The sequence below is a fragment of the Elgaria multicarinata genome, chromosome 21, assembly GCF_023053635.1.
Source record: "Elgaria multicarinata webbii isolate HBS135686 ecotype San Diego chromosome 21, rElgMul1.1.pri, whole genome shotgun sequence".
NCBI lineage: Eukaryota > Metazoa > Chordata > Lepidosauria > Squamata > Anguidae > Elgaria > Elgaria multicarinata.
This window is the reverse complement of record NC_086191.1, coordinates 9425497-9443354: the sequence shown is the minus strand read 5'-3', so window position 1 is coordinate 9443354 and position 17858 is coordinate 9425497. Positions and strand designations below refer to the sequence as shown.

At 49.9% G+C, this 17858-nt stretch overlaps 1 protein-coding gene across 1 annotated transcript in view; it reads left to right on the top strand.

The window, feature by feature from the left end:
• Positions 1-17662, top strand: part of PBXIP1 (PBX homeobox interacting protein 1) — a 167776-nt gene extending 150114 nt beyond the window's left edge. Inside the window, exons 2-12 of the mRNA XM_063146261.1 lie at positions 6918-7015; positions 7944-8013; positions 9102-9163; positions 10813-10981; positions 12038-12259; positions 12342-12365; positions 13443-13513; positions 13724-13855; positions 14528-14731; positions 15371-16425; positions 17035-17662. Coding sequence (XP_063002331.1) covers positions 6953-7015; positions 7944-8013; positions 9102-9163; positions 10813-10981; positions 12038-12259; positions 12342-12365; positions 13443-13513; positions 13724-13855; positions 14528-14731; positions 15371-16425; positions 17035-17137 — 2175 coding nt within the window. The 5' untranslated portion in view covers positions 6918-6952 and the 3' untranslated portion in view covers positions 17138-17662. The remainder of the gene's footprint in view (positions 1-6917; positions 7016-7943; positions 8014-9101; positions 9164-10812; positions 10982-12037; positions 12260-12341; positions 12366-13442; positions 13514-13723; positions 13856-14527; positions 14732-15370; positions 16426-17034) is intronic.
• The last annotated feature ends 196 nt before the right edge of the window (positions 17663-17858 follow it).

Here is a 17858-nt window from a genome sequence, read left to right as displayed (position 1 = left end):
AGCAATGTGAGGTAGGGTGGTTTCTACAGCTGCGGAGCCGAGCGAATACCAAGCAGTGCTGCGAAGGGTTCCAGGAGGTCAACCTAAGTTGCCTTGTGCTCTGTTGGACCATTGATTCACTGAGTTTAGGACAGGCTACACTAGCAGTGGGCTAAGCTTTTGCGGGGGGAGGGGGGGCACACTGGTTCCTGCAGAAAGGACCTTTGGGGCTGCACAGGTGGGTGGGTGAGAATTGGACACTCAGGATTATTAATCAGGGGGTTATTTATTTATTTATTTATCATATTTATACCCCGCTCCTCAGCCAAAAAAGGCTCTCGGAGCGGCTTACACTTAGCGAAAAACACAGTCCCTGCCCTCAGGCTTACAGTCTAATAATTGTCAGTGTGGTGTCTCTGCTCTTAACTATTTTATCAAGATTTGCCATTGCTCTCCTCCCAAGAAGTAAACGTCTTCTGATTTCCTGGCTGCAGTCAGCATCTGCAGTAATCTCTATTTTGGGGAAGCTCTCGGCCGCATTTCAGTGGTAGATGGGACTGATGGCAAAAGGAGCAAGGGCGAAACGTACCGGCATATTTTCGCTTTTGAAGGCATTTAAACCTTTTAGATTGGGGGTGGGTGGGTGGGAAATGGTCAAATGATTGAGGTAACCGTGAGCAAGAACATCCGAGAAAAAGCGGGTGGGCTGCATTTCACCCCAGGACTGAGTTTCTGAATGCCTGCTGTAGGTATTGAGTCCTTCCAGTGTGGTTTGGGAACGCCAACTCTGCTGGGACACATGGGACGGTTGCATGAGCCTTTCAGTGGCGTTGAAGGAAGATGAGACACATTCGTACAGAAGCGGTTACTTGCCATGAAGGCTAGTTGGAGGCAGATGCTGGGAAGGAGTTGGAATACTCACGCTAAAGGTAGCTGGGACTTGTAAGCCTTTTTCTGTTTAAACATGCAGAAGGTTGCGCCCTAAAAGAAATTTAACAACCCTTCCCCTGCTCCCACTTTCTGCCCCCAAACCCAACTGGCCGGCCAGGAAAGCCAAAGAACAGCAGAGTGAGTTTAATAACCCCCGCCCCCCTGTGTTCCTCCTTTTGTCCGCTTCCTTGAAGCCTGGTGACAAAGTGGCGCCTTTCACCCTCTGTTTCCTTTTCAAAACCAGCCTTTTAGCTTGCAGGCCAAGGACCATCCTCTGATCCTCCGTGCCAGGCCTGCTTCACTGCCAAGGACTGTTCTGGACTGCTGAAAAGGCCGACGAGAGACTTAAAATGTAAAGCTGTAGTTTGCTTTTCTGCTTCATTGATCACGTGCTTTTCCTCCAAGGTGGCCTACGTGATCCTCCTCCCTTTTTACCCTCACAACAACCCTGCAAAGTGGGTTAGGCTGAGAGTCAGTGACTGGTCCAACGTCCTCAGGTCCAACACTTAACTGCTATACGCCACACTGGCACCAGAAAATTCCAAGCAGGGGATGAGAATTCCAGGGGCAGAGAGGGGCAGGGACGGAGAGCTGTTTTTTTTTTTAATTAACTCAAGCCCTGAGGTCTGCCACCTAGTAGCCACAGGGATAGAGCTCTGTGTAAATCGTAACTTGGCATGGAGAAAATGGCCTGCACCCCCAGAGTCACACATTCAGACAACTCTATTTGTGTAACTATGGATCAGGGACTCTTAAAAAGCAGCCAGCAGACCTTCACCAAGACCGGGGTGTGAAGGCAACTGAGCAACAGTCCCATTTTACAGGCAAGGAACACTGAGGCTGGGAGATGAGCCATTCCCAGAAAGGGTTTTTCAATTTATTTTTTAAAATTTTCAGATTTCCTTGAGCTATTGGGAGCCAGAATCCCCTCAGTCACCCAGAAATCCACCAGTACTTCTTGATATACTTTAGATGTGTTGGGCTACAGCTATCATCCCCAGTCAGCATGGGAGCTGTGGCCCAGCGCATCAAGAGGGCACTTCGTTTGCTGGCTTCGAAATGTGTTAAGCCAGTGTTGCCGCTGTTGCGTCTGGGGAGCCCTCTTGCTCATTCTGCTAACCGGGGCCCTGAGCCCCTGCCCCAAAGTCCAACCCTAATGGGTCCACTGCAGGGAAACTATTACTGGGGAGAGAATTTGCCTGCTCTGTGCTCTTGCTGACCCCAGTCTTTGCGAGTGATGGCTATTATTTTCATAGTGCTTACCCTGAGCTCTCTCTCTCTCTCTCGGGGTCTAAAGATACCCCTATCGCTGACATGTGGCTGCTTTGGAGTTGCATAGAATTCCCGAGCAGACAGATTTTTCAAGCAGCCTGGAAAGGCGGAGAGTCTTTCCTCCAAAGCACTCGTGGACAGACACGAGGGCCTGGACCTCACGGCCAGCCAGCTGCTGCTGTCTGTCTCTCCCTCCCTCCCCAGCCTTGCTCAGCTTAGTCATCTCCGTCTCCTGAAGCCCAAAGGGATGGATTTGGGGGAGGGGGTACACCATTCCTGCCCCCCCATAAGCCTCTTCCTCTGAAGGGTGGGTGGTGAGGGTCTCCCCTCGCCTGCCTGCAAAGCCTGCTCCCCCTCCATCCCAGTCCTTCTCCCCCTTCCCCAGGTTAGGGGGCTCGCACGCTTATCAACTAGCACCGCCCCACAGCTACATTGCAGAGCTCAAAGCAGGGCTTTTTTTAACCCCCCATCCATTGGTTGAACTGGTCTTCCTACGCCCTGCCATTGGCTCCCTGGCCCTCTGTGTCCCGCCTCCATCCTCTCTGCAGAGTAACGAGCTGCGAAGTTTTTGATACAAAGTTGCCAAGAGCAGTCGAGGCATCCTTCCGCCTCCCCCGAACACATCCGGATTTGGGGCAGCAGATCTAGGGGGATCCCTAGACTAAGGTAAGGATGGAGGGCAGGACGGTGGTGGTTGAAGAGCAGAGAGGGACATGGGGGAGCAACCTGGGGACCACCGGGAAGCCCCATGGGGTGGGAAAGTTCTCTTTCTGCTCTCAGAAAGCCTCCCCATCTCAACCAAAGGGGGCCCTTTGGTCCAGCAGAGGCAGGGTTGCTGATGCAGGGTTACCATGGCAACATCCCCATCACCGCTCCCTCTGCACCTTTGCCTCCCCAGCCTGGGTATGTTGCCAAATTTGGGGTGGGGGTGTTACTTGTCTTTGACTGGGGAGGGGGGTTACTGCCCTTTGGGATTTAGAGGAAGAACAGAAACAAAAAGCAAGTAAACCGACCCCTCCCCCTCCATCACTCTCACACACATACTTTAAGCACACACACTAATCCAGAGCTCTTTTTGGGGGTGGGGGGTTGCTGTTGAAACGCTCTGGAGTTTTTTCCTACCTTTCCCCCTCTTCCTTGGCTTTGAACCCCTTATGCATGGGGCAATTTGTTTTTTATACATGGGAAAGGAGGCAGGCACTAAATAGATGGTTGTTTTTGATGGAAGGAACCACTTTAATTATAAATAACTTAAACTCTAGGCACATATTGGTGGGGATCCACCATATTCCCCACCATGCTGTTGTTTTTATCATCATCACTACCTTTTGCGCATCAAGTTGCTTCATTCTGATTATCTCAGTAACAATGCAAACTTCTGCATGCTTACACAGAGGTAAATACCCCTGAGTTCAGTGTGGCTGACTCCCAGGTAAGTATGTGTATAAGACTGCAGCCTAAACATTACAACAGGTGGGGAACAGGTGGCCCTTGAGACCTGATATTTTTGGACTTCAACTCCCATCAGCCCAAGCTAGCATAGCTGACAGTAAGGCAGAATTGGGAGTTGCAGTCCAACAAAATCCAGAGGGCCTCATCCCTCCTTACAACAACCCTGTAAGGCAGATGATGATGATGATGATATTATCATCATCATCATCAACCAGATTGAAATTATTTTTGTTTTGGTTTTTGTTAGTCTCAGTTACGTTTTACTGTTAAGCCACAAAATAACCATTTCGAGACCACTTCTCGAATGTCGGCACGTCACGTCAGTGAGCTCAGTAATTTTTTACAACAACCCTGCAAGGCACAGCTGGGGAACTTCCAGCCCTCCAGATGTTGTCGAAGTTATTGATAATAACTCCAACTCCCATCAGTCTCAGGGCCACTTTTAAACAGTGTCGGGCGATCTGGGGCGTGTGCCTTGAGTTTGAGATATCATGATGTAGCCTCCCTGCCTCTTCTTCTGGTTCTCAATTCCACCCGTCACCCCATTAAAAGTTACCAGGACTCTTCGGAACTCCCAGATTTGGGTTGTGAACACAACAACCCAAAAAGCGCCAACCAACGGCTAGGACTGATGTCTTGTGGCCCACTGCCATTGCCGGCAGGGATCCGAGGCTGGCTCGGTTCCGCTGTAAATCGCCTATTAAGGGCATCCCTGCCAAGGTTGCTATGACATCCAGCATTGGGGGGGACGATGACGAGGTGACTCCAAAGAGATCTGGACAACAAGGCAAGTGAGTTTCCTGCCTGCCAAGGGACAAGGTCTCTGATGCAGGCTGCAAAACCGCTGGCTTTTTCCTTGTGGGGAAGGAGAGTGGTCAGTGGAGACCCCAGGAAAAAAGTTATTGTGTCTGTGTGTTTTGGAGCACAGTGTGGTGTGAGCTCTGCCCCATACGTTAGACTGCTGAATAAAGGCATCGTACGTTCCCAAGCACTCACCCGCCACATAATTTCTGCAAAGTCCTGTCGATTTGGAGAGAGTTCCTTAAGACCAAAGCTTCTTTCAACTTCCAGTTGCTTATATGAGTTCTGCTTTGTAACACAAAGGCAGCCTTTCCATCAAGCCGCCCCAGGGGCCTAGCAAGGGAGGGGGGACAACTGTCTATGTGGGCCATTGCCCCCCCCCCCCACTTGCTCCCTTTCTGGATCCACTACCTCCCGGGGGCAGCGGGAGAAACTTGGGAGTGTGAAGTAGCCAGGCTGGCTGGGCCACGTCCCTGCTGAGCAATTCTGAGCCTGTCTGTGTAGCAATTTCCACCTGCTAAACTGCATTAAAAGGAGCTAAAAATACCTCTTTCCTTTTCCCCAAAGTCACTCTCTTACTCCGACAGCTGTTCTGCCAAGGGGCGGCTGGAGGGGTGGGGGTAGGACTTCAATAATTCCTAGGGGAGCCGGAGGCCTTGATGGGGTGGGCGCCCACTCATTTGATACCCTCTCTCTACCTCTCCCCCTTTTTTATGGGCACCTCACTTCTCTGCTTTTACGTTCCTCCGTAGTTATTTCTTCTTAGAATTCAGGCCGGCGCCCTGCTTTCTCGAGTGCTGGGTAATCGGACCACGTTCGGAGACCGGCATAATTTGAATTCTCAACATTCCCTCTTGAGCTAGAATAGCGCTGGCCGGAAAACGTTCAAAACAGCCCTCCGCTCTTTCCCAAGCTATTAAGGGAAGGTGCTACAAACAGAGGCCTTCTGTGCAGGCCTCCCTTCCCTGTTTATTCTGTGCCTTTAAAAATTAAATAATTGAAATTCTGCACCAGGAGCTACTTAATTCTGTGTGTGGATTACACAGTGTCTGCTGTTTTGTTTTCAAAAAGTGTTGGTTTTGATTGTATTTTTAAAAGTTTAAATTGTTTGATAAAGCAGCCTGGGATTTCTAGCACCAGAGTTTTGTTCTCCCCATTTTTTCTTCGGTCTCAAATATTAACCATTGTCAGCTGGAGCTGTGCAAATGTATTTTGGCAGCTGGCGTGGTTATGGGGATGGAATCTACGGCTGAGAGAAACCCAGGTTGTTGTTTTTAAAAGTAACACCTGCTCAGCCATGAAACTTACTTGAGTGAAATCTGACCAATTTACTCTCAGCTTAACCTACCTCGCAAGGTGGTTGTGATAGGAAAATGGAGTGGATGAGAAATCGTGTGTCTTTTTTTCTTTTTAAGGAATAAAATACATGATTTCTCTGGTCTGGCACTCCAAAAAGCACCAGGTGGTTGGAACTAGCCACTCTGAATTTCCCACAATGCTCTTGGCTTAGCATCACTCTGGGGCATTGTGGGATATTAGCATCATTGTGGGATGGGGGCTAGACCTGGCACTGTTCTGAGCTGGGCCACCACGGCCAGGCTAGCCCCACTGACAAGATGAGGGGGCCCATCAGAGAATAGTTTTGTAACAGTTTTTTGGGGGGCAATTCAGTCCCCCAAATACTGGGCAATCCTTTGGGTGGCTGGAAAGACAGAAGCCTTGTTCTGTTCATGTTTTTTCCATCAACTTTTCCCTGTTTGCATGGCCAAATTAATTTGCCAGTCAAATTCCCATGCTGCAAAGCCACCATCCCTATGTGCTGTATTATTCAGGTTGGGAAAAGAGCTTTATCCTCATTTTCTCTAATCCAGCAGCAGGTAGAGTCTCTGGGGGATCTACAGCAGATCAGCAAAGAGTTATTGACCCCTGATGTTTTAATAAAAACAACAAGATGTCTTTTTCCAGCTAAATGAGGCTGCTGAAATACAGAAAGCTTGAGGGACATTTGGAGTGGATATTGGTATAAAAGGACTGTCACTTCCTGTTCTTTCATTGCAAGCATTACGTCTTTTGCATCTGGCTCTAATTGGTTGATCGAGTGATGATGATGATGATGATAAGAAGAAGATATGATGTTTTAGTTTTTCAGTTTCTGTTTTAAACCTGTTGTATTTAAAATCTTTGCAATGCAGCTAGGTCCTCTTGGGTTCTTATTCTTTTTTTTAGTTTTATGCTGTAGTTTTAAACTTTAAAATGTTTACATTGTACTTTATTACCTTGTATTTCATGGTTTGAATTGTGGTGCACCGCTCAGAGAGCTTCAGTTATTGGGCAGTATAGAAATGTAATTAATGCATCCATGCATGCAAGCCCCAAATCAGCATGGCCCCTGCTCTAGGCGTCATTCCCACTAATTCCCCTCCGATCAAGACTTAACACCTGAGGAAATCCTGCTGTTCTCCTTTATAATCTGCAACCTGCAGGTGTATCACAGGACGCCGTTTGAGCATGAGCAGAAATGGCTGACAATTCGGACTCCCGGGAGTCGGATAACAACAGCTGGGTGATTGCTGGTTCTGAGGTGAGTGACAGGGCTGGGATCCAGTAGCCAACCAGGGTTGGAGGCTCCTTGGTATGTGTGAGTCATCTATGGTGGTGGGTCAGTACAGCCAAGCGAGCAAATATGCCTCTCCATCCTCCAAGCCTCTCCTAATTGAGGTAGAAGGGCTTGCGTTAGACCAGCTTTCCCCAACGTCATGCCCTTGTGTTCGGATTACAACTCCCATCAGCCCCAGACAGCCTAGCCAGTGGTCAGGGATGCTGGGAATTGTAGTCTGAAACGTCTGGAGGATGTTAGGTTAGGAAGGGATGTGCTGGGCTTTTGTACCAACTTCTTCTCTATCGCTAGGCAGCATGTGGTTTAACAGTTAGACCAGTTTTCTGCAATGTTGTGCCTGCCAGATGTTTGGGACTGCAATTACCATCAGCCCCAGCCAGCGTTCATTACGTTTATAGCCAAAGCTCCCTGGGCAGTTCACAACGTGATGAAACATTTTAACAGACAAAAACTTTGAAACAGTTACAAGCTATTAACACTAATTGGACTCGATTAAAAACAACAACACCTAACATTAAAAAACCCATCGTATGCTGTTGAATGCCTGGGAGTAGAGGAAGGCCTTAACCTAGAGCGGAAAAGATGACAATGTTTGGTGCCAGGAAGACCTCCCTGGCCAGTGGTCGGGGATATTGGGAGCTGTAGTCCAAACACAGCCATGTTTTGCCCAGCTCAACCTGGAGATGCCAGGAATCGAACCTCGGATCTCTTGCAGGCAAAACAGATGCTCTACTACTGAGCTATGGTCCTTCCTCCAAAGGTAAAATAAAGGTCTAGTCCTCATGAACATGGAACCTTCTGCATGCAAAGCATCTGCTCTACCCGTTTAGTTCCCATCCTTCACAAACACACACGCGTGTGCTGCCCTGTTTCACCCATTTCGTCTCTTCAGGCTCTACCTGTAGAAGATCTTGGTTTGGAAGTTTCCGAAGAGGCTGATCTGGCAAAGGACGGCACCCAGGGTATGTAGTGAAGGATGAGGAGATCATCCACCCTTCAGTTGTTCTTTGTGTTCCTCTCCTTAACTCTGCCCTTTTCCAAACCTGACTCTTAGGCCACCCCCAGGCCCTGTTCCCACATGGGGTGCTAATTTACTTAGCTTCCAAGCTCATCTCTGAGGGGTGGCAGATGTACCGGGCATGTGGAGGGTAGAAGATTTTCGACTCCTGGGTTCTTTCGTAGTCATCTGTTTCTTGACCGAAATCCAGGTCGAGCAGGCATTGCAGACAAAACGGTCACAGAAGCAAGCACACAGGCAGGCATCCCTCGTTCCAAAACAACATCAGCTGCAGCCTTCCTCCGAATGTTGTTGGACTCCAACCCCTATCATCCCCAGCCAGCCTGGCCAATGGTCAGGGGGGGGTGATGGGAGATGAAATCCAATAGCATCTGGAGGTCCCGCACCTCTCAAAGGCCTCTTTTTCTATCCTGGCTCTCCTCACACTCATTTTTAAAAAAACTTTCTCCAACCTTGCAGACAGGTGTGGCTAAAAGTGGCTCTGTTAGAATAAAAGAGCACCTGAATGGCCCATGGTTCAGGCCCACTTTCGGCTCACCTGGGGGTTCAGTTAGGCCTGCTTTCCACTCACCCACAATTCTCTTAAGGCTTTAGTTACTGGCAGTAAAAGATTTAAGCTAGAAGACGCTGGTATTTTGGCCACATCTCTTTTTCTATTGTCCCCCCTTCTCCAAACTTCGGCCTTTGGGTAAAAAGCGCTTTGACACCCCTGCCTTAGACACCCCCTCTGCTTGTCTTCGCACAATCACATGCCTCTCTTTTAATATGCATTATGTGAGCTCTTAAACAGTGTGGTGCAGTGGTTACAGCATCGGACTAGGACTCGGAACAGCCAGGTTCAAATCCCTCCCCCCTCAGCCATGAACTTCACTGGGTGGCCTTGGGCCGGTTGCGCTCTCTGTCTCTCAGCCAGACCTACCTCGCAGGGTGCTTGTGAGGATAAAATAAAAGAGGGGTCCATGTCTCTATGTATGTAAAAGTACTCCCCCCCCCAAAAAAAGTTCACTAAATAACAGGAATCCCTTCTTACAGCCTCCGTTGGTGAGAGCGAATTCCCAGCTGAGTGTCCCGATCCGGAAGAAGCCAAATCAAAGGTAGAACGTTAAAACGGAGACGTCTACGCATGTGTATTCTCCAGCTCTGGATTTGTTCTTTCTTTTGTTAGATTCAATTAACTTTGCCAATTACCAGAACCTCAATGCAGACGCTGTTTTGAGATAGCAACCCTTGTTCGTGTTTAGAGGACAAGCTGTTGGGATTTCTTCTGTATTGTTCAAATTCGTCATAGCGAAACATTCAAGACAAATAATTGAACGTATTAAAACAGATAGGAATAATAATAATAATAAATTTATTTCATAATGCTCAATTAAAATACTATTATTTTAACAATGAAAAATAATATACATTGTTAAAAACATCCTAAAAAGCATCCTACAAACATTTTTAAAACATCTTAAAATTCCACTGGATAGGCCTGCCGGAAGAGATCAGTCTTGATAGCTTTCTTGAATGCTAAAAGACTGTCAAGTTGATGAGTCTCCTCCGGCAGGCCATTCCACAGTCTGGGAGCAGCAGAAGAGAAGGTCCTCTGGGTTACAGTTGTTAATCTAGTTTTTCCTAGCTGAAGTAGATTTTTCCCAGAGGACCTGAGTTTGTGGGGCAGATTGTACAGGAGAAGGCGATCCCGCAGGTAGCCTGGACCCAAACCATGTAGGGCTTTAAAGGTGATAACCAACACTTTATACTTCGCCCGGAAACTAATTGGCAGCCAGTGAAGAGATTTTAAAACTGGTGCCCTTTACTAGTGCCAATGAGACCATGCTAAGTCAACTACATTTATTTTTCAATGTTGCACGTCATCTGTTGGTTTTCTACAACCGCATTCTTTGTGATTATCTTGTCCCGTCCTTACCTGGTTCGTTAAGTCTTCGCTCAATTTGTTTTGGGGGTCTTGTTTGTTTAAAAGTAGAATGGTCGCCAGATTAAACCTCAGAGTTTTGTGTGTTTTGTTTAAAATGCTTTCCTCCACCCTGTCATTCAGCTTGTACATGTTTTGCCCTGCAATCCTACACATATCTACTTGGAAGTAAACCCCATTCAGCTCAATGTGAGGCTTACTCCTAGGTAAATGAGTATTAGATTGTGTAAAGCTGTAGTCTGGGGTGGGGGAAATAAAATATTTGGGAGTGGTCTTGAACAGGAAATTAAGTCCCATTCACTTAACGGATGGTGGAGATAAAAATTGCTAGAATATGCTAGAATATGAATCAAGTGTTGCAGCCCTCATGAGACTTGGCTTTTGAAGGACTGCTTTTTCCCATAAGAAACCCCCCGCCGGTCACGTTCATCTTTGGAGTTTCTGCTTTGTGCTCTGCCATGTCAGGTGGTGGGGCGGGGTGGGGCCTTTTTGGTGGCGGCCCCCTGATGGTGGAACTCCCTCCTAAGAGATGTTTAAATTGTCCCCTTCATAGATGTCTTTTAGGTTGATTGTTAAGAGTTGTTTTTTTAAAAAAAATATCCACCAATCTTTTCTGGTATTTAAATTCTTACCCACCTGTGAGTTCCTTGTTGTAGTTCCAATGCTCTTTTCTTGTAAATCCCTTTGGGGTGTTCATTGTTTTTTTTTTGGGGGGGGGGTCAAAGACAGCATATTAATTTTTGGTTGTTCAGATACCAATGCCATTTGAAAATTTGGAAACAAGCCCATTTTCATTTTCCGAAAACCCTTTTCTTGATCCAGGGTCCCGAGGTGACTTTGGAGTGTAGCTCGGAAGAGATCCCCAGCGTTGCCCCAGGCAAGACCCCTGAGCCCACTTCATCATCTCAGCATGCAAAGGAGCTGGGCGGCCATGTTGCCGAGCCAGGATCTACGCCTGCCCCACAGGACACCCTCCTGATCCACAATGCAGGTGATTCCGTGCCATGAACCTCTTTCATACGCAAACAAAAAATACCCACCTATTTCAGCTCAATACTCTTATTGCCAGTTACTGAGCATTAGGAGAGGCGTTTCAACTTTTTGAACGGGGGAAAAACGTTCAGAATAGCTGGCAAATTGCCCCAAATTAGTGGTGGTTAGGAAATGGGGTCGCCAGAGGAATCCCAGATTTGGCACACAGGCCTGAGTTTCCCTCCCCTGTTCCATATGATCGGTGCCTGTGATGCTTGACAGAATAACATGAACAAAAATAAAGAAGTAGAGAGGACCCTGCCCCACGCTGCTTACAAATGTACATCTTGACACAGGAAGAGTCAGCAGAGGCGACGAGGGGATGTATGCTTCATTTCATCAGGCTGCACCAAAAGGATGTGGGAAACAGGGCCTGTCCCATGAGCTCTGATGAAAGGCCAGCTCCGTTAGCCTTCTCCTCTTCCTGAGCTATTTACAACTGGTCAATATAAGGACTAAATAGGAATGGTGCCCACATTTGTTTTTTTCCTCTTCCCTCCACATCCCTATCTCCTTTTGTGATGTGCCTATTTGCATTTTAAGCTTGCAGGCAGGGACTGTTTGGTTTTTATCAACCATTAGCAAGCTTCTCTTGCAACCCGTTTCAGAGGAAGAGCCGGATAAAGATGTCTGTGTCTGTTTGATTTGTAGCTTGCCTTTCTACCGAGAAAAATGGCACTCAGGGTGGCTTATTTATTAAGATGCTTTAAATAAATGAATAAATAAATGAGAGCAATTGCATGGGTTTGGGGCTAAAGATTATGGGGTTATGCAAAAGGCTTTCACAAGCGAGGTGGGTTCAATGCTGTGGTTTTAAGGACTACAGAGTTAGTGCCATGTAGATATTGTGAGAGGAACTTCAGGCAGAAGGGAGTGAATACTCTCCCCTGTCCATTTGCATTCTTTAATATCTTCTTTGCCTGGTCGCCTGGGAGCAATTTCTTCCTCGCCATAGGCGAGCGGCTGTGGATCATCCTGACAGGCTGATTGAATGCTTCTTTCCTCTGCCTTCTAGGGTCTCTGAGGGAAGAAGCAAATACAACCAGCAGTGAAGAGTCAGTGGCCAAGGAGCTGGATGTGGAAGGCTTACGCCGACGGAAAGGCCGCGACCCGCACCTCGTTGGGCCGGGGGCTTCCCGAGATCGCAGCGGGGACAGCGAAGATGGCGAGCTCCTTCAGAGGAAATGGCTGTTTGGATTTCTGGCTCTTATGGGTTTAGGCTTGCTGGTTGCTTTGGGTAAGCTGTCGCCCTCCCAGGGGTGAGACAGGGGGAGGAATTACTGCATTGATGGTCGCTCACTCTTTGCCTCTCTCTACAGGCGTGATCTTCGACACGGATGAGGGTAAGTTTGGGGAGGGGATTTGTATCCAGAACTATGGTAGTGATGGCTGGGAGACGGGGTGGGGGGGTGTATGTGCAGTATCGAAGGAGTAGTATTGCAAGCTAATACAAAACAACAAATAATTCGCTAGACATACACGAATCAGTTTAGACCAGCCTTCCGCAACACGACACCCTTCCAGATGTGTCTGTTTAAGGAGATTTATGAATCACTTATATTAAAGAAAATCCTACGCAATGTACAAAAGCAGGCCTCCACACCAGTGGAGGCTGGTGGCTCTGCTGTCAGTGGGGCAGGGAATCCGTTCCAGTTTTCAATCAGGATCGCGCCGAACTCTAAAGGAGCTGTCCAGCAGATTCACCACCCCACTGACAGCAGAGCCACCAGCCTCCACTGCTTCATCCAGAGGGCAAGAGGACCTGTTGGGAAACGTATGTTTGTCGTAGGCGCCGAAAACCCCAAAGGGTTGGTGGCTGCTGAATTTGTAGTGGTAGGGAGTTCCCAAGTGTGGACCCTGCAATACGAAAGGCCCTGTTCCAAGGCATGAAGGAGCAGACTTCTGAAAACTTGAGAAAGGTACCTGCACTTCTGTAAAAATGAGCCCCTCCAATCATGCAAGATACCTTCCTCTTGTTTCTTAGCGGCTCTGTTTTGGCTTCAGTCCTGTCATCACGCACCGGCTGCGTTTGCTCTTAGCGGGACGGCTTGATATATATTTTTTCAAAGCAAAATGAAATTGCCTCAATTCATCTCAATCCGCTTTTAGTGCTGAGTGCCCTACGCATGGCCATTTCTTTCTGAAGTTTGAAAGCGTGTGTGTGTGTGTGTGTGTGAATTTTGGCCACTCTGGAATAGAGTTATTTATTCATTTGATGATATTTATTGTACAAATGTAGACCATAAGAGCGTAATTAAATGCTGTATATTATTACTGCCTGCAGAAGTCAAGATTACCTTCCTAGGAATGCTTGCTGGAAAAAATACATTTAAAAGTCTGGTTTAGCTTGAAGCTTTTGTTTTCTTTCTTTTTCTTTTTTTAAAAAATCTCTCTTCTCTCTTGGCTCCTGCCTCCTTCAGGTCCTGTGGACACCTTGAGCACCCGGCTGAGCCCAGACAATGGAGAAGCCCATCCAGGCACTGACGGGAGGGTGCGTCTTCTATTTCTGTGCGGCCCCCCAAAGTGGGTTTCAGGTCTTCCCTCTGACACCCTTTGCGAAGAGGGCCCTGTGCTTCCGGTGCAGTTCCCAGTTTGGGCAACTGAGGGCAGCGGTGTATGACTTGTAGCCTACATTTAACCTAGTTAACATTGCCTATCATTTAGCCTAACTTCACCTAACATTACCTGACATTTCCCATAGTCGGGGGACTTGCAATGCCAAGCGCCATTCCTGGCTGAGTGTTCGGGCTGCTTCCAGTTCCGTTCATTCCTCGCAGCCCGATCCACCTTCTTGGAAGCGTCTCGGGAGCTGACAGACTGGGAGAGCAACAGGGCAAGTCAGGGAGAGCGAAAGAAGCCGGGACGTCTGCACCTGGAAAAGGAGCGAGAGACACTTAGCACAAGGCCAGAGACTTTGGCTGCTGCCCAATGAAAAAGCCCAGCTTGACCTGGAACTATTTGTAGCGGCTGTGTTCAAGCTTTGGCCCGAGGGCCAAATTCTGTTTCAGAGATGCTATCGGGGGCCGCATTCCAGTGGTGGGCAGAGCCAAAAACACCCCTATGTTTTAATGTAAAGCTATTCCTGCAAGTAGCTAGGCCTTAGGAGAGAGGCATTTCGACTTTTTAGAATGGTAGGAAAACTGCAGAAAATCCAGGAAAGAGGGCCAGGGGAAGCAGGCATGGGTCTCCGGGTAACCCAGGAGGGTTAGATTTCCCCCCACAAGTGGGTCAGGTTTGGCACCTGTGCCTGAGGTTCCAGATCCTTGATTTATGGCCAGACCAGGTCATAGGAACCAATGATGGTTGCACACAGCCTGGGTGTGTTTTTTCCATGACAGGTGGCATTGAAGTATTTTTACATATATAAGCGAATAAATGAGACCCCTGGGGAGAGGCAGAGCCCCTTGGGGAGCAAGGTTGCCCGATCTTCCTCCACTTTGCAACCTTGTGGGCCTCGGGGCGGACCAGGAAGAGTGAATCCTGCCGTTCACAAACACGGCCGTAATTTGTGGGTTTTGTCGCCCGGCAGGAGCAGCCGGCTTTGCCCTCGCTGGAGTCCCTTGACAACGCCAAACGTCCGCATGCTAAGGCAGCCCTGCTGTTATCAGAGCCCCACAGCGACCCCCAGAGCCTGGACGCCATGGGTCTCTTGCTGGACAAGCTGGCCAAGGAGAACCAGGACATCCGGCTCATGCAAGCTGAACTGCAGGTGAGCGGGCTGGGCGGGAGCGAAGCGGCCCACAGCTCCATGGCAGAGCCCTGGTTTTGGGGCCAGAAGGGGGCAGGTTCAATCCCTGGCACATCAGATGGGGAAGGAGCAGCAGGGAGCAGGTGGTGGGAAAGATCATTTTCTGCCCCACCCCTTTCTCAATGTCTTTCCCTCTCTTTCTGACTGCCACCCCTTTCTCAATGTCTTTCCCTCTCTTTCTGACTGCCACCCCTTTCTCAATGTCTTTCCCTCTCTTTCTGACTGCCACCCCTTTCTCAATGTCTTTCCCTCTCTTTCTGACTGCCACCCCTCTCTCAATGTCTTTCCCTCTCTTTCTGACTGCCACCCCTTTCTCAATGTCTTTCCCTCTCTTTCTGACTGCCACCCCTTTCTCTCTCTCTCTCTCTCTCTCTGCCGTCACTGCTTTCTTTCTCTGTCTTATCCTCCCCACCCAGTGGAATGACAAGAGATCAGCTCAGAGCCCTGGCTCACTTGCAGAGAAGAGCCGGAAGCGTAGTTTTCCATAGCCCCGCAATATCATCACTTTATTCTTCATTCACTTCCTCATGCTTTGGGGGTGGGCAGGAGATCTCCTTTCCTGGTACTTTGGCTCCACCGTGTCTCCCGTTTGCTCTGCAGGCCCAGAAGGAGGAGTTGCAAAAGCTGCTGCAGAAGACGGAAGGCGAGGCGCTGGAGTTCACCACCCAGCAGCAGAGTTTGGCCGCAGAGAACTCCCGGCTCACGGAGGCGCTGCAGCGGGAGACGTCCTCCCTCCTAGCCGCGCAGGCCGAACTCCGCGATCTCCAGGAGAAGCTGCAGGGCCCAGGCAACGGCAGACCCCAGCCACGCCCGGAAGAGGGACCTGCACCAGACCGCCACCGTCACAAGCCGGAGCGCCAGGAAGCCGAAATCCGGCGGCTGCGCTCCTTGCTGACATCGGTCCAGCGCGACTTAGCGAGAGCCTTCCAGAAAGTTCCACCCGGCGAGGGGGCCGAGGGGCTCCGGACAGAGCTGAGCGGTGTGGAGCAGAGGTTGGCCCGGGCGCTGGAGGGAGTGGAGGGTGCGAAGCCTTCATGGAGAGAGAGCTCCAAAGCCAGGCGGGGCAAGGAAAGAGCCTGGCGCAGGAGGCCCGAGGGCCCGGAGGAGCATGGGCCCGGTCACCCTGACGACGGCTCCGGCAGGGAACACAAAGACCACCACCCTGTCCACAAGGCCTCGAAGGCGGCAAGCGACGGCCCTCACCGTCCCCGGAAACATCAGGGCACCAAGACCACCAAGAACGGGGAGCACCAGCGGGTTGGCCGGAAGGCCAAGAAGCCCGCCGAGCCCAGTGCGTTGTGGGAAATGCTGGCCAAGCACCAGTACCGGGTTCCACAGGGCTGCGCCGGTGTTGCTGAGTGTGCCCGTCAGGAGGGGCTGGCGCCGGTGCAGAAGCCCACCTTTCTGCTGCTGCTGCAGAGCTACCTGGCTGGGCTGGGCTGGGCCGAACACTACGGAGGCCTGGTGGCGGCGCTGGACGGCTTCTTTGGGAGCGACGGGGCTTTTGCCCACGACCGCCTCAGCTTTGTGGACTTTCTGGATGAGGTGGAGGACGCGCTGGAAGAGCTGGCCCAACACCTGGGGGGCAGCGAAGAAGAAGCAGATAACTTTGAAGAGGTGGTGTTGAGGCAGCTTGGGGCGACCCCCGGGGGCAGGTGAGGTCCTCGGGGAATTGCTGCAGGGGCGGCTTGGCATGTTGTCCAAACTCAGGCAGCACGGTTTGTTTGAGGGGGCAGCAACCTTCAAATAACCCATGGGTGAAATAAGCCACCATGGCTTGTTAACCATGCTGTGATTGTGAGAACCGGCCCTCTCTTTCTGCCACCACCCTTTTGCTCACTCTGTCACCCCCTTTCGCTCTCACTCTCTCTCTCTGTCACCCCCTTTCACACTCTTTCTCACCCTATCCCTCTCTCTCTCTGTTTTTCACCCCGTTTCTCACACATTCTCTGTCACCCTTCCTCATATACCCCCACTCTCTCTGTCACCCCCTTTAACTCTTTCTGCTGCTCCCATTCACACTATTCTCTCTGTCTGTCTGTCTTCAACCTCCTTTCTCTCTCTCGATTTCTGCCACACACCCTTCCAATGTCCTCATGGGATAGGTGCTTTTATGCACGAGGAAGGGCTCTAGTCCTCAAGAACAAGTGGATGAAACGGAGGAGAGGGGAAGCAGTTCTCACCAACTGTGGCTGTGGGTACTTCATGTCATCGTTCCCTGGCGTTAGTCTTTTGCTCACCCTGCAAATCCGCCTTCCTTACAGATTTGCACATCGAGGCAGCGGTCAGCAACACCCCAAGGAACGGAGCCGCGAGGGACACGGTCACAAGAACGGCAAGGAGGGCCTCAGCCGGGCCCACGGCTAGAATTGCGGACCAGCCAGTACTAATTTGGATTGGGCCGGAGAGAGAAAGCAAGTGGACCTCTGATGTATGGAGGGAGGGAGGGGCATCGCTCCAATGTTGAATTTTGGCACGGAAGGCAGCAGTTACCAACCCAAGGCTCCTTGCCAAGGTCTTGTGTGTGTGTGTTCACCTGGATACCTTCTCCCTGTCCGTCCCCACCTGCCTGTGTCCACTCCAAACCTTAAAGGGTGTCGTCAGTAGCAGCCATTTTAGCAACAGGGTGCTTTGCAGCCACAACGCCAGCGAAGCACAGTCTTTCCACCCAGCACTGCGCCCCCCCCTTCTTTGCCAGTCTGCACTGGATCAAAAGTTCGCTGGAGACACCCGCAAATTTCTCTGGTTCCCATGCAGCACCTCGCCCCTAACGGCTTCTCTTCACACAGGCTGAAATACACCCAGTCCAGGCCGTCTTGGCTCACCTTCCTTTCATCTGGGGGTAAACAGCTGTGTCAAACGCGACGCCGTTGGAGCCCTGAAGTTAGAAATCTGTCCCTGCCGAGGCTTTTTACGGGATCCGTGATGTCCTGCGATCGCAACCCTTTGAGCTCGTCCCCAAGCGTCGCGATTTTGCCCCGTTTTGGGTCCCCCCCCCCAAATTTCCTCTTTCAGTCCTGCCTCAGAGATTATTTGTAAAATAAGGGAGTGGTGTGGTGAAAAATAAATAGTTGTGTACGTCCCTTTC